At 31.7% G+C, this 16,509-nt stretch overlaps 1 protein-coding gene across 1 annotated transcript; it reads right to left on the bottom strand.

Annotated features, from left to right (window-relative positions):
- Positions 1–7,564: 7,564 nt before the first annotated feature.
- On the bottom strand, positions 7,565–12,483 carry LOC133692718 (phosphoglucan phosphatase LSF1, chloroplastic). Its single transcript, XM_062113875.1, has 9 exons — positions 11,996–12,483; positions 11,455–11,917; positions 11,262–11,330; positions 10,622–10,743; positions 10,140–10,355; positions 9,425–9,530; positions 9,173–9,285; positions 8,514–8,658; positions 7,565–7,883 (listed from the first exon to the last, which is right to left on the bottom strand). The coding sequence occupies exons 1-9, from the start codon at positions 12,400–12,402 to the stop codon at positions 7,764–7,766; spliced, it is 1,761 nt and encodes a 586-aa protein (XP_061969859.1). The 5' UTR covers positions 12,403–12,483; the 3' UTR covers positions 7,565–7,763.
- Positions 12,484–16,509: the final 4,026 nt, after the last annotated feature.

Genomic DNA, 16,509 nt, shown 5'->3' with positions numbered 1-16,509 from the left:
TTTCTTTATACGAATTAATATTCTTGTGGAGAAGGCATGACAACATTATTCGGCAAGGTGTGAACATCTTTGATCATCTTCTGGAATATTGGTGGGGTAACTACAAGGTGGGAAGCTTAAAGCTTGTCCTAATTTGTGAACCAAAAAAGGTTTCAAACGCTACAGTTTCATGTCTATCATTAAAATTATATTTGTTTGTTGGTTTTTGAAAAGTTACATTTTGCAGCTTAAACTTTATTGCACGTGAATCAATTTACATTTTATACCTGCCATGCCCAAAAAAAATCAACAAAAATTATCTGATTATCTATAAATTTGCTATTATTTTTAATTCAATGACTAAAAAACCCCTAGACTTCAAAAATAACAAAAATGCCTTTATATTACCGTTGGGTTAATTTATATATATATATATTTGATGCACATGACATGAACATTATAGAAATATCACTATTCACTATTATATAAGAAAAACACCATATTTTTGCCACAATCTGAACTTATCAGTCGTAGAAATAAAAATACAAATTCACCTTTCTCTTAACCAAAAAACACTAATTTTCACCATTTGTGTAGCTAAATTTCTAAAAGCCCAACAACACTATATCACTCATGATCCATATCATACTGTCCAAATCTTCAAAACCAAATTCCACACAACAATGTTTTCCAATCACCATCACAATCATCACAGTACTGTGAAGTTTTATCCATAACCATTTTCTAACATCATTAAAATGTCATCATCTATATTAAGTGGTAGTAGTTTTACAAAGTTAGAAAACCTTGGATGGACTTGAACTCAAAATTAGAAGGTGCATGAAATGTAAAAAAAGAGCTGTTGTAATTAATTAGGATATCATAATCAAAAGCTAGTAAGAATAAGTTTTTTACATAGAAGTGATGATAGATTACGGGACAATATGTTTATTGATTAGTACAATAGGTGGAGCATGTTCTTATGATGTGAAATGAATAGTAAATGAATTGAAGAAAATAAAAAATGAATTATATAGAGTTTGAATCAAGATTCATAATACAAGAGTTATATTGTTGTTGATAGCTAATCTTGTGTGTGATGTTAATGTTTGTAGTTATTATCTTGTTCATTTCAATCTAACGAATTAAAATATTTAAAGAACTATAATACATAACAGTAATAACATAAAAATATTTAAATATAGCACTAGCAGTCATATATTGATAACAATAACAAACATTTTTAGTATCAGAATTGCACATAACATCTCAACAAACATACATAACATTCAAACATGTATCAAAATGGTTTACTCAAAATTAGTTATCTTCGTCTAAATGTACACGTCTGCATTTCAAAGATGAAATAGATTAGTTAAAGTAGATTAACTTTTAAACTAATAGAAGTATGAAATCACCTATATTTGGGTTGATGCCATCGAGGAGGATGTACCAGCATCATCTCTTCCACCTATGCCACTTATAAAGCCTCTCCTAAAACCACTGGATCCATTTTCATTTCTACCACCTCTTGAGACCCTTCTAGCACCACCATTGGATCCCCTTTAATTTCTTCCAACTCTGCAACCACCACCACCTGAAACATGTTTTACATAATTCCTTTGGCATGTCTTAAGATTATGTCATATTATTTGCAGTTGTTGCATCTAAGTGTGGAAGCCCTCTTCCTTTCTTTGATTCTTTCTTGGTATGCCAACATTCTTTTTCAAATTAGAGGGAAAAATAATTACTTCTCTTTTTAGGTCGAGATTAACTTCTAGCAACGAGTGCCTCGAGATATGCCTTCCTAAATAGTTTCACACTAAAGTATGCATGACAAACATCTTTAAATTCAATCCTCTTACGATGTACACAAGGCACCATATGCTTACATGGAATTCTAGTAACCATCCATTCACCATATGGACATTGTCCTTTCTTCAAATCAACACAAAGCCTAGTTTAGCCCCTCACACACTTAGTACTCATCAGAACTAGTTAGAATCATCATGTTTACCTTATAGATACATAGTTTACCTTATGTTTGTCATGCCAAAAGGTTTTTGATATATGTCATATGTAATGGATCCATAAAATACATATAGAAACCATCATCATGTTTCTTTGTTTTCACACTCAACAATAATATATGCAACATGAAATAAACAATTGTTGTTATTCAATACCACTATAGATAAAAGCACTTTTCTAAATGGACCCTTAAGATGACAATCATTTATATCAATTAACAGCCTATATTTATTTATGAATCCCTTCTTCATAGCTTTTTAAAAAATATAAACCATCTAAAACTTCTTTAGAAATGCAATTCAAAGTTGTAATTAGGATTAAACCATAAAAACACATATGACCTTAAATTATATTATTTTACCAACTGCACATATCAAGGAAGTCTTTTAAAAAACTCTTTGTGACTTCCCTTAACATACTACTTCGTCTTGGTTCTAACTCTTTATAGTTGCATTGGAGGTGGTTCAATACCAAACTTATCTTCAATAATGGTATCAAGTGTTTCATTTGATAATTTGAATCTGCACTCATTATAGGTAACAATATTTTCACAATTTATATTGCATTGACAACATTGATAATTGATGGTCTAATTAACTACTTTTCTCTCAAAGACTAACCATGAATGTATTGGAACCAGACAAGACATAAGCATATATTCTCTATAAACAACCATTACCCATACACTTTGCTACCACTTTATGCTTTTGATTAATATATATTTTTCTAATGGTAATCAGGTTTCACTTTGTATTTTTTTCAAAACATCTCTTAATTCATTTACATTGCTGAAAACATGAGATTCTTTAAACTTTATGGAACCATCAACTCTTAACTCAAACTTCTTACATTTGAAACTAATGGTAGGACCATTCTTCCTCTTTTTATGTTTGTTACTCCCATCAATATTATCCTTATCAATAAAATCATCATTGTTATCACTCTCAACTTTTTCATAACTTGCAACATCATCATCATCACTACTAAATTTTCAATTATTATCTAAATTAGAATCATCATAGATAGTTTTTCTAATTGAACAATCACCTACCAAACTGTCAATCCAATCATCTTCAACTTCATTCTTGAACTTAAATCCTTTCTCCCTAGAAAGGATATAGTCTTGATCTTCTTCCTCGCTATCACTATATATATATATATATATATATATATATATATATATATATATATATATATATATATATCAACAACATCATCACTCTTAATAGAACTACCCACATTGGCACTTATTTCAACTTCAGCCACTTCACTGCAACCATTAACACTAGCACCACCACCATCATTATCATCACCACTCAAGTCAGCATCATCATCTTCATCATCAAAATTAACTAACAACACAACCTTATTATTCTTTCTACCTTCATCATCATAAGAAGAATTAACATGAATTTAAAAAATCTCTCAAGACCTGATCTACTTTTTCTAGCAAGATTAAGGCACAAAAACACCATAATGGAATTTTTGTTATTAAATAGAACTCATTGATACCAATATCAATTTTTTATTGTCAAAATATGATCAATCAACAATATTCTCTCTTTCTTTGTTTTCTAGTAACTTTCTTTCTTCTCTCTTAAACTCAAGAACTAAAAAATAAATAAAATAAAGTTTTAGACAAAAAATAAAAGGGAGTGAAAAAGAAGTCAATGTAAATTTGGTGGATTGAAAGGCACTTTTTTGCACCAATTTGAGATAAACCATATTGTTTTCTGTTTTTTTTTTTCAGTTTAGTCATTGTTCTTTTAATTTTATCTTTCTACTGCAAATTCAAACTATATTTCATTGAATTTACCGCTAATCAAGTTTTAAAATCTAATGAAAACCTTTAAATCTCTAGAACATGCAAATATAAGGGTTTATCAATTAACAAAGCACCTAAAATTGCATATAAAAGATTGTAATCGAGGAAAAAAAGTTTGATGATAAAAAAAACACTAGTGTAATCCACTGTGCAATTATCTATAGTGAAATTGCCATCTTTCTTCATTTTATTTTGTAATATAAGGCACCAAATCTTACTATAGATTATGATGATTCCTATTGTTAGTTTTTTAAGAGTGGCATTTAATGCATAGATGTGAGATTTTTTTCTGGCCTAGAGATTGATCTAAATTCTTGGTGACTTGAGACTAAGGGTGAGCATTTTCAGTTCGGTCCGGTTTTGGGCCAAAATAAATAATCAAATCAAAATTATTTTTTTTCAAGTTTTTAAACTGAACCGAACTGAAAACTGATTCGAATCGACCATGTTTGGTTTGGTTTTTTTCCCTTCCAAACCAATTTAAACCGAAATTATTTATGGGTTTTTTCACTGATTATATTTTTTCAGGGATTCTATTTTCGTTTTATTTCTAATTTCACAGATCTATGCTTTCTGTGCTTATTTTCTGAGAAATCTTGGCTTTCTCAACAAGTATGGCTCTTTTTTAAACTGGTTGGGCATGCATGATATCCAGAAATTCAACTCCGATTTTCTTTTTGTTAGATCTTTGCCTAAAAATTAAACTTTGCAAAAAGATACACAAAACAAAAGAAAAGAATAGAAGTCATTTGACAGGAGAAAAAAAACAAAGAAAAGATCAAAAGATATCTATTATTAAAATGTAAAACCATCAAAAAATTATTATTTAAACAAGAGGAAACAAATCAAAGAGGAAGGGCCAAACCCTTACACACTAGAGAGTCAAAACCCTTACACGCTAGTTTAAAAAATCCCCTTCTTTTCCTCTCCAATCTTCCCTCCACTTCGTTTTGGAGCCACCACCACACACCCACAAAGAAAAAACCTTAAACTCACTCTCAATGGGGACTGATCCAACTCAATTGCACCAACTCAGTCTCCTTCTCCAATTAAAAAAGGAGAGATGTAGAGAACAAAGGGAGGGGAGAGATGCAGAGAGAAAGGGGGCAGGGGCGGCTGCTTTTGTTTTTAGGAAATGCATAGAGCAAAGTTTAATCTTTAGGTTTAGGGTTAGAAAAAGCATCCTATTTATAGTTATTTTTTTTTTAAGTGCTGGCCTGGTTGAACCGGTTTGGTTTGGTTCGGCTCAATCAGTTTGAGACTTTGAAAATCGAAACCGAACCGAACCGGAACTTTTTTGTGATTTTTTAATTAGTTAATTTAATTTTTTTTTCGATTTAGTTTTTTGTATTTTTGTTTTGTTTTTTAGTTTAATCGGTTTATCAGTTTTTTTGCTCAGCCCTACTTGAGACTAGCTCGAGTTAGATTTGTTGTCAAACCCGATAAATTTTACCAATCTACTCAAAACTCACTAATTAAAATGATCTAATCAAAGTGAGTCGACTTAATTTAACTAATTAAACTCAATCATAACTCTATCAAGTTAAAAGGTTGTCTTTGAAAAAGAAAAGAAAAACAAATAACTCAGGGTAATGTTTGAACTTGGTCTTCTTTATTAAGTAAAAGAGTTTGCTAACTCGCCAAGACACTATACATATTATATAATTAAGCTTTAATATTTTATATATACTTTAATATATCTTTCTCCATCCGAAAGATATTATGCTACATTTTATTTTAATTTGTCTCAAAATGATAACCCAGTCAAAATATTTAAATCATTCTTTTCTCTACAATACCCCTAGTTATAATGGATATGCAATTAAATAGGGGTGTCTTGAAAAGTATGGATATAAATGATGAAATTGCATATTGGGAGAAATTAAGAAGCTATAAAGAAAGGTCAAGGAAAATACATGTAAATTCAATTTTCATATATATATGAAATTATTCTACTTTAAATTATTTTTTCTTTGAATTTTCTCTTTATTTTATGCTTTTATTGATTGAATTTAATAAATATTATATTTAACATGTTTTTAACAGTAAGATTGCTTTCAACATCAATGTTTTCATACATCAATTTTATAATATTAACGAAGATAAAAGATAAATATTAACGAAGAGGAGAAAGAAAACAAAAGGAGAAAATCTTAAAAATTACTTTAAATAATTGTGAAATAAAATGCCATGAGCATTTCCTCCATATTTACTCATCACAAATACTATAACCAAGGTTGTTAAATACATATTTTTAATACAACATGAAAAATGTAAAATAAACTCAGATTGTAAAATTATAAAATCGTAAAGAATTTTAAAATACATTAAAAAAAATAAAAATTCATGCTTCAAATAAAAATTCATACATAGTTCAAGCACTTTAAAATACATGCAACAAGGCCCAAACACTCACGTTAATTAAAAAAATAAAAAATAAAAGTTGGTAAACTCAAATAGAAAAAATAAATAAATAAATGCTCACAAAAAATGTTATTAACTCAAAATTAAATAGGTGAGCATCATCAAATTATATAAAACTATCATAAATAATGATTTTTTTTAATACAAATAGAAACAATGATTGATTGAAAGTGGTGTTTTTTTTTTATTTGCAGTTATTTAAAGACATTTTCAAACCAATCATCACATACCAAAAGCAATTATACATCTTAGATTTAATTAAAGATAAAAATAAAGGATCCATCTAATGTTGAAAGGGTTTTTTTGGCAATGCTTACGATCAAAGGTTATTTTTAAGGATTTTGACGAATCAAATTGTTCAAGTAATTTTCTTTCTGATGATTAATGGTAGCTTTAGATAAGTTTATATAAAATAAAAGTTTTTTTTTCAAATAGTTCCAATGATATTTTTATATCTTCATAAAATATTTATAATACATTTAAGGAAACAATTTCAGATTTGAATAAAAAAAATTAAATAAGTTTCTTGACGGCACTACCTATCTCCTTTTGTCTCGAGAGGCCTAAGGCCTATGATCAATGCAGAAGTTATCGAAACACCATATGTCATGAAAATGGTAGTCACTCAAATTCAGCATTTACGTCTTTGATCTTTCAATTTGGGGAAAGGAGAAAGGAAAAAAGAGAAGGGGAAGGATGGAGTGTCAGGCGGCGAGTGGCGACTCATGAGGAAAGGGGAGAGGGGAGTGCTGACTCAGCACTCAGCAACCGTTTTAATTTTTATGTAAAATCATGAAATCATTTGGCTTTAGCGATTTGATTTTAACGAGTTGGACTGATTTTACAAGAATTTTACTAGGTTTGACTGATTTTATTGATTTTCAAGCTTCTAACCCGATTTAACATATTTTTATGTTTTGACTAGTAAAATCTCGTGATTTTACTAGTCAAAACGCGTTTTTGACTATAACAATGCCCTTAAGATATGGAGATGCTTACGTTCTGAATTCACCGCTAAACCAAGCCTCAAGGAAATGCTCATAGCACGTTGGAACCAGACTATTGCCAAACTGTGCGACACTAGACACCAGAATTTAAACCTTCAGAAGCTACTTTTGACAAAACCCTAGCTTGCAGAATGTTTCCCACATCACTACGATGATGATTATGATGTCCAAAAGGCTCTAGCAGCAAACGTAGGTACGCCTGTGAACTGAACCCTTTGTATCCAGGTAAAAAGCAACCAGCAGATTTAAGCAGACAACCCAAATGAATGATTAAGCAAAATCTGATTACTGCACATACTAAATCTAAAAATTTGGGCACATTTTCACATGCTTTATGTAATAATTACAAAGCGTTTTATTTCTACAGGATGCCCCGTGAAACAAAATGGTACCTGTATAAAGTAATTGACATGACAATTTCTTTGACCTTGTATAACCCGATACGAAGTCTTAGGCCTTGAGAAGAGTATTCGTCCAAGATAGCATTATACAGACAGTTACTTGGGAGCTAGTCTGATTGGACAAACTGAGAACGCAACACAACGTGCCGCCTTTGCCAACATAAAGCGCTCATTTTCTGTCAATGGCCTCTCAATCACCTTCACAATGTTGATGTCCTGTAAGTTTAATCATATGATAGTGAGAAAAAAGACCATAACACTTGATTTAATAAACATTTTTTGGGTCATTAATCATTGAAGTGCTGGCAATAGTATCCTCAAAAATCTTTCAGTTCCACTCAACATGGCTGATGAGACCATAAAACAAACAAATGTCCCAAAAGTGCTTGTGAATTTGATTGATAATACATACACATTCCAGTTCATCGGCCTAATTCTAATTCTTTTGTTCCAAAACAAAGATATCAGCCATTCCAGTTATAAACAATGACAACATGTGATTTGGGGAAAAAACTCAAGATGCTTAAGACAGTGGGTAGTTGAGGGAAAATATGAGTGCCAAACCAGTTGATGAAATGAAATCAGCCTTCTAGTCACCCAAAAGTTTAATATTTGCTTAAAAGAAAAAAAAAAGCTACACTCCTAACCTAAACAATATGCACTGATTCTTTCTTCTTCTCCTCACTCTTTTTCAAAAAAAAATTATTTGATGAGCTAGGATGAACTTGGAAGTATCAAGTATCAACCAGAAATGAAAAATCTACATTTTGAATATCAGTAGGAAAAAAAAAGATAGGAAGGCACCAAGATGTCAAGTTAATAGAATAAATAATGTAATGGACCAACCTTCTTTTGCTGTTTAATAGAAGGCCTCACACTGGCAATATCACCAACCACTGCCACATTGTTCAGATTCCCTCTTTCATCCCTTTCTGTGGGTGAAGCTGTTGAATGCCGCCACTGCCCATTAATTATATACTTGTAGTAGTACCTAAACCAGTTAAACATTGCCACAGTTTAATGTTCCAGAAGCTATTCAACTCCAACAGGGGGAAGAAAACAGAGAACAGCAGATATTATCAAAGATGAGCAGGGGACAAGACATTATCCATTTATAACGCTACCCCTTAACATCTATTGTTGATAGGGATAAATACCATTGTAATTGATGAATTTTGGAACATAGGGAAAAATTCGACCACATAAATCAACCCAACAAAAAATCAGAAACATTCAAGGTATGAGAGGCTGCTTCCAAAAATAAAATAAATAACGAAATAAGAAATAACAGAGGAAAAATTTCTTCATATTTCAAACAACATAAAGAATTAAACTAATCAACTACTTGAATATTTTTTTCATTATAACTAGGAGAGAGTTAAGAATTGTTAATAGTATGAAATTAGAAATTCTTGAACACCAAAGCGAACCAAAATGCAGTGCCGCAACTTATTTTAAAATGCTTATGTTTTGAAAACACAAATATTAATGCATACATCACTTACTTTCCTTGTGGAAGTCTAACTTCAACTTCATATCTTGGTCCACCCTTGTGACTTGCCTTCAATGGTTCTTTCCAATTTCCAGTAAAATCCCCAACCAATGATACATCTTCTCCCTTTTATTCAAAGTCAAAGAACAAACTTGTTCTGTAATTACTCAAGTTTCATGTGGAAAACATAAGTTATATGCTATAAATTTCCTATGCCATTAAGTAAAATACCAACACTTTCATCACATTGAAAATCATCAGTTACCTCTTGTCCGGTCCACACAAAAGTCAGAGCATGTGTTGCTGGTCCCTCATGTCTGTCACTTTCCACCATAGCTATAAGATCCCATGTTGCCCAAGCAATCGCTGGTCTGCATTTAAGGTTCCATTAAATGCTTCGTTGGATTTGAAAAAATAAAAATGAAAATAGAAAAAATTTAGTGTATAATGCGCTCCGCACCACACATCATTAAATATCATAGAAATTGAGTGAATAATTCTTGAATCCAATTACGAGCAAAATTATTGAACTTTAGAATGGGTGCCAGGAGATTAAGCATAAGGTATCCTTAGCAATCAAGTGAGAGTAACAGGGTCGTTCTGGAAATATGGATCTACAATGTTTCATGCTTAGTAATCGCAGCAGAGAATTAAAAAAAAAAAATGGCTGCAGCACTACTGTGGTAGTGAAGTACTCAGAACATTACAAGCTGCATCAAGGGAAGTACAGGTCATCCTGAAACCAATTAGTAGAAGAGTTACTAGACTTGAAAATGGACCCAGAAGCTAAAGAATAAGGTATCTAAGCGATTATAATAACAGGCTGTGTTCCAGTAATTTGGACGTTATGAAATGGTACCGCTCTATCATGTTCCATACTTCAGCTGTAGAAAAACAAACCTGTGCATAACTAAGAACTCGGAACAAGGGGTTGTTCTAATTGAAATTAAATACATAGTAAGAAGATAAATGAGAAGAACCTGTCAGGCCTACATGGATGCAGTCCAGTGATAAAATTATAAGCCGCATGAAGGGAAGTATCGGTCATCCAGTGGAGATATGCAATCACACATGCAGGGGATCTATCAAATCCAGTTGTGCAAGTGACAAACACGCGATGATTCTTTTTTAGTAAGCGTAATAGAAGACCAACACAAAATGGTAGTTTCTTCCGCATGTCAAAGGAATCAGCATCCCTGAAACACAAAGTGCAGGAAAATTTACCTCTGTATTATATTCAAGAATAGAAAAACCTGCTGTATAATTTGCACCTCGATCAATTTCAATTCTCCTTTGTGGTCATGCAAAATTTTTAATACAAGTTTTGAATATCGTGTGCACGCAAGAACACGTAAATGGATGCATGTGTGAAAACTCACAGGCATATACCCTATATGGATGAGAGAGAACCATCTCCTTCAAGAAAACAAAAAACAAATATGGTAACAAACCAGACACTTACCTTATAGGATAGTTGATCATGAGGATATTGAATTTTTGGCATGACTCATTGATCAAGTTGGAATTGATTCCCCAGTTTTCTGCTTCAATACCACTCTGGAAATTGAGCACAGCAGTGACCCCCTGTTGCATAAATTAACTTCAAATTTAAATGAGCAGTGGAATTTGAAACATGAAGATGCAAGCAATGAAGTTCATTGAATATCATACTTTTTTTCCACTTAAAACAACTTAATCACATTCAAATAAGCCCACTTAAAACTTATCCTTTCCCAAGACATATTTAAACACATGACAAATAAGAAAATAGAAAATGTGTTCCCAAAGGCATAGCATGAGAAACTAGAACTTCACATCAACAGGCATATGGAAGCTCATGAAGGTCGCTGTAACATAAAGCAAACAGAAGTGGTAAGTCAGTTAATTAGATCATCCTTTTCAAATTAAAATTAATTAGAAGAACAACATGTAAGAAGTAAATTTCCCGAATCAACAATGAACATTGAAGTTTAGATAATAGCATTGAATGCAAAACAAATGGCATCCTCCGTATCAAATCGTTATTCTTACAAAGTGAATGGGAACTTATATTAGAAATACTAAATGGTTTTGCTCAACAAATAGGGTAGAGGAGCACTAACCAGTTTAGACAAATTTTCCACATCAGCTTGTGTTTGTATACACGATCCCACATATATTTGCTCTGTAACCTGCCACCACAACGAAGCGTATATAAATATAAAAATAAAACTTGGTGCAAGCAAGTATCCAGCTCCTAGTCGTAGAGACTAAACATAATATAACGAAAGAGAGCTTGACGACATTGGTTCGCACCTTACTGTAGCCCATACCAAGAGAATGGTTGTAGTAAAGCTCCCCTTTAGAACGATCAAGTGCCTTGATATATTCCTCCAATGGAAAGCTCCCATGAGACCATTCCCCATCTCCCGGCTCTTTCTCAGTAAAAATAGAAACAATTTGGGTGATGGGAGGAGAAAGATTAATGTTGAGTTGTTGTGAAGGAACAATTTGATGATTGAAAAGCTTGTTCCATCCATGGGGAGTCAAGAACTTGGAAGAAAAGGTTACAAAGCCAGAATTTCCATTTCCCTGAAAAGCCGAAGAGAGGATGGTTTTGCTCCAAGTGGCGGTGGGAACACGTCCTCTATTGAAAAAAATAATATCAAAATCACTACTCAGTTGATGAATTGGAAAAGGCGAGAAAGGCCTCTCAAGGACAAGGCTAAAGGCTCCTCCACCACCTCCTCCTCCTGTGATTTTCTCCAGCAGAATCTTCCTAAATAGAAGAAACCCAGAAATCAGAATGAATGATAAAATATAGATAATAAAAGTACACGGAGTGAGTATTTCTTACATTGTGTCACCAAAATCATTGATGGGGATAAGGGAATCAGTAGTAGAAGATGAAGAAGAAGAATCGCTAGCCTTTTTCAAAGTATCGCCAACCATTATTATCCTCGACCTGTCAGCATTTCCCCCTTTTTTGAGTGCGTGAACGAAGATTTTGCCATCAAGGGACAATGCGAAGCGAATACCGAGAGGTTTATCAAGAGTGACCATGTACTCATTCAGATTCATCTTATAAACCGAATTGCTACTTGACATTGCATAAACCTTACTCGAACAATTTCCCTTTCTATAATTACCACAACCATGTCGGTGGAGCATGCATAAATCTCTGCCCCAGAACAAAGAAGAGAGTTGCGTTTGCAGAGAAAACGATGACATTTCCCCTCTTGGAATTAGATTTGGAGTGATCATGATCGATTTTGTAAGTGCTGGAGTGCTCTCTACATTTATTGTTATATTTTAATCGTAATAATTCTACCAGTCTGTAAGAAGACTGAGATAAGAGGCTTCAGCCATAGGGCTGGATTAAAGAATAGCAGCCTCCACGTGGGCTCTGCCGTATTCGGACTCATGTACTTACTTTTTCATTATTTGAATTTTTAAGGTGCATGTACGAAAATCTAATGTATATTCCAGATTTTTAGGAAAATGATGATTGACTCAAGGGGTAGGTAGGGGTTTTCATTTTATTTGGTTTTATTTATAAAATAATTAAATTAAATTAAAAATAGTTTAAATCAATTAATTTTGATTTGGTTTGGTTATTTTAAGACAAAAACCAAAACTCAATTGATTGGTAGTGGTTCGATTTGGTTATTTTATATTAAAACCAAAAATTATATTATTTTTTGGGATTTTTTTTGTAATTTTCAATGGGTTTGGTTTTGATTTGGCTCGATTTTTTCAGTTTAGCTCGGTTTAGTTCGGTTCGGTTTTTTCAATTTCAGGCTTATAAAACTGATACCAAACTAGTCGGTTTTTAAAATATTCTAATTGGTTTAATCGGTTTTTTTTCACGGTTTGATTTTTTCAGTTAATTTTTATAGTTTTCTCAGTTTAATCAATTTTTTTACTTACCCCTCTAACTTAGGGTATCTATTTCCCATGCCAAAAGCAAAATTGTTAATGCATGTAAATATAATTTTTTTAATATACTTATTTAATTTTAATATAATTAAGTTTTACAGTTGCATATCATTGAAGATGCCAACTACTGACCAATAATTATATAGTTTTTTTCTTAATCAAAACATATAGGAATTACTTTTGAATATAGCAAAAAGGGGGTTTTGGCTTTCCATGTCCTTATAATGTTTTTTTTTCCATTTCATATATTTATTCGTTAGAGATGTCATGACAACATCTAAAATGAAAGAGCCAAATGAATAGCGGGAAAAAAAAGCAATTTAGCTTTGTTGTTGTTACAATTTTTGTATCTACACTTTTGTTGTTTTTTTTTCTTCTTTTATATTTCTTTCTAGACTGAATTTGTTAGGATGTAGCCTAAACATTGGTATTAGAGCCAAGATCATTGGCTATTGTAACTAAAGCACATGTTACTAATAACAATAATCCATATTATTAAAATAAAATTTTTAGAAATCCTGAGGGGTGTAACTCAACTAGTCAGACCTTAAATTTACTCTTCAGAGATCACTAGTTCGAGTGTCATAAATATCAAGGTCACTGGAGACTTATATGATCATTACTTTCAGGATCTCGGGGATTAGTCGAGGTGCGCGTAAGCTAGTCCGGACACTCACGATTAAAAAAAATTAATAATAAAAGCCTTAGAAAAGCATAACAGGAAGGAGGGCGAGCATATTTAACAAAAACACATGAGAACCAACAAGAAATGGCAGATAATCAAGCTAGAAAGAATGTGCAGTTGGAGTTGAAGATGGATTTTATTATAAAGACAATGTAGACTTGTTGAAAATAAAAGGACTAAAAAAAAGAAAGACATGGCCAAGAATCAAATGGAATCTTTTCTCATCCAAGGGTTAATTTGAGAAGAGAAAGTATAGGACATTTGAAAGTATAAAAAGGAGGGTAAAATGTAAATTGGCTTAGGTGGAATTAACAACCTTTTATGGATAAAATCCAAGATACTAGTTGAGAAAGTGTAGAAAGTTTTTCAAGATGAAATTTATACTAGTTCAAAAGTAAGTGGAAATGACTTATCTCTACCTGGATAGTAAGGTAGAGATGTGGTACCAAGAACTTTTATGTGGAAGGAAATATATGATTGAATGGAAAGAGTTTACAAAGGCTTTTTTATATGATTTGGTAATAGAGAGAATGTTATTAAAGAATTCAACAGATTAGTATAAGAAAAAGGGTTAAAAAGTATGTGGAAAGGTTTGAAGAACTTAAGTCATTAATGTTTGTATTTAATCCATCGATCCTTACTGGAGACTTATTACATAACAGGTTTCTTAAGTGGATTAAAAAAAAGATATTAGACCTATGCTAAAAATACTCAAGCTAGCAACTTTAATACAAGCTTTTGATTATGCAAAATAGCAAAAGGAAGAAAATAATGTCATGGTAAAGATGTCAAAGAATTTACCAAGAAGGAACTTCTTCTAAGAAGCAAACAAAATAGCAAACAATGTTTCATCAAAACCTTATAATCATTTAAAGATGGAGACAATAAAAAGGCTAAAATATCGGCTGAGAGTTCACATGATCAAATATAAAAGTTGGGTCAATGTTTTATATGTGGGATTAAATATGTATCAGACCATCAATGCAATGATAAAGGCTTACATATGATGAAAGGCGTAGAGGGTAGTGAAGAATTTTTTAAAATGGCTAAGGGAGAAAACAATATGATTGTAGGTGAAGAATGGATAGTGAAAGGGTACGGATCATCACTAAATGCACTTGCAAAAAGTTGTGCTCACAACACTATAAGAATCAAAAGGAGCTGCCAAAAAAAGAATATAATAATACTAATTGATAGTGGAAGCACTCACAATTTCATTGACATCAAACTAGTAAAAGAAATCAAAGATATTTATGTTAAAACCATTATCTAGTAGTAATTATGGCAAATAAAAGAGTGGTAAAGTGTGATTCCAATTGTCTCAAGTTGACTTGGTTTATGCAAAACTACAAGTTTCAAGCTAATTAAAAGTATTAAGGATTGGAAGGTGTGATGTAGTTTTGAGAGTAGATTGGTTAATAAGATATTCTTCTATTTTATTTGATTTTATTAAGATGTCATCATCTTTTATAATAAAAAAAAATGAAGGATGATTGGATTAAAAGGGATTAAGAAAGGTATTGAATTCCAAATAGTCACAGTAGTAAAAACACATAATGAAGGAAGCTATTTGTCGATTGATAGGTCATTTTTTTTTAATTGTGGAAGCAGTAAAGGAATCACTAGTAGATGAATAAGATGTAGCAGTCCAAGGATTATTAAAAAAAAATTAAAAGAGTTTTCTTTTTCAAAACCAACTCAATTGCCACCGGCAAGAGTTAGATCACAAGATTCCTCTAGTTCTTGAAGCTAAACATGTGAATATTAAGCCATACAAAAGCTTTATATGCATAATGATGAACTTGAAAAATTGGTGAAGAAAATGTTAAACAATGGATTAATCCAAGACAATTGTAGTACTTTCGCCTCTCGAGTCTTACTTGTCAAGAAAAAATATGGTTATTAGAGATTTTATATTGATTACAGATAACTTAATGATTTAACAGTAAAAAATAAATTTTTAATTCCCATAATTAATGATCTTATGGATGAGCTGCATGGATCTTAATTCTTTTCAAAGCTGGATCTTAGGGCAAGCTACCATAAAATAAGGATGCATATAAATTATATGGAAAGGACTTTATTTAAAACCTATCATGGCCATTATAAATGTAAGGTAATGTCATTTGGGTTAACAAATACTCCAACTACTTTCCAGGCTCTTATGAACAATGTTTTAGAATCATTTTAAGAATTTTTTTGTTATTTTTATTTAATGACATGTTAGCGTACAATGCTTCTTTAGAGTTGTATATTCAACATTAATAATGGTTTTGGATACATTACAAAGAAGTCAATTATTTACCAAGAAGTCTAAATGTTCTTTTGATGAAAGAAAAGTGAAATATCTTGGCTATATTATCTCTTCAGAAAGGGTGGCCACTGATTTAAATAAAGCTGAAGTAGTTAGAAACTTGCCTACACCACAATCAGTTAAAGAGCTAAGAGGTTTTCTGGGAGTAGTTGGTTAGTATAGAAAATTTATAAGGAATTTTGGAGTTATAATCATACTATTAATTAATAAATTGAGGAAAAACATTTTTAACTGGAATGAGAGATTGCAGGAAACATTTGAGGATTTAAAGGAAGTTTTGTACACTACACTAATTTTGACTTTACTAGATTTTAATGTAACATTTATCTTGAAACTGATACTAATGCTATTGGATTAGAAGTTATGTCAAGTCAGAATATGAGACCTTTAGCATACTTTAGTAAAGCTTTATGACCAAGATATATCGGCATGT

This window comes from Populus nigra, chromosome 1 (assembly GCF_951802175.1).
Source record: "Populus nigra chromosome 1, ddPopNigr1.1, whole genome shotgun sequence".
NCBI lineage: Eukaryota > Viridiplantae > Streptophyta > Magnoliopsida > Malpighiales > Salicaceae > Populus > Populus nigra.
Note: the sequence above shows the minus strand (reverse complement) of the source record. Positions and strands in the feature narration are given on the sequence as shown.

Bases quoted from the DNA above. Each gene is read 5' to 3' on its own strand.
- LOC133692718 (XM_062113875.1), bottom strand. From the start codon at position 12,402: ATGATCACTCCAAATCTAATTCCAAGAGGGGAAATGTCATCGTTTTCT. The intron at 11,918-11,995 runs GTAAGAAATACT...TCTTCTATTTAG, and splicing joins AATGATTTTGGTGACACAAT to GAAGATTCTGCTGGAGAAAA. The intron at 7,884-8,513 runs GTTGGTCCATTA...TTAAACTTACAG, and splicing joins CTATTAAACAGCAAAAGAAG to GACATCAACATTGTGAAGGT.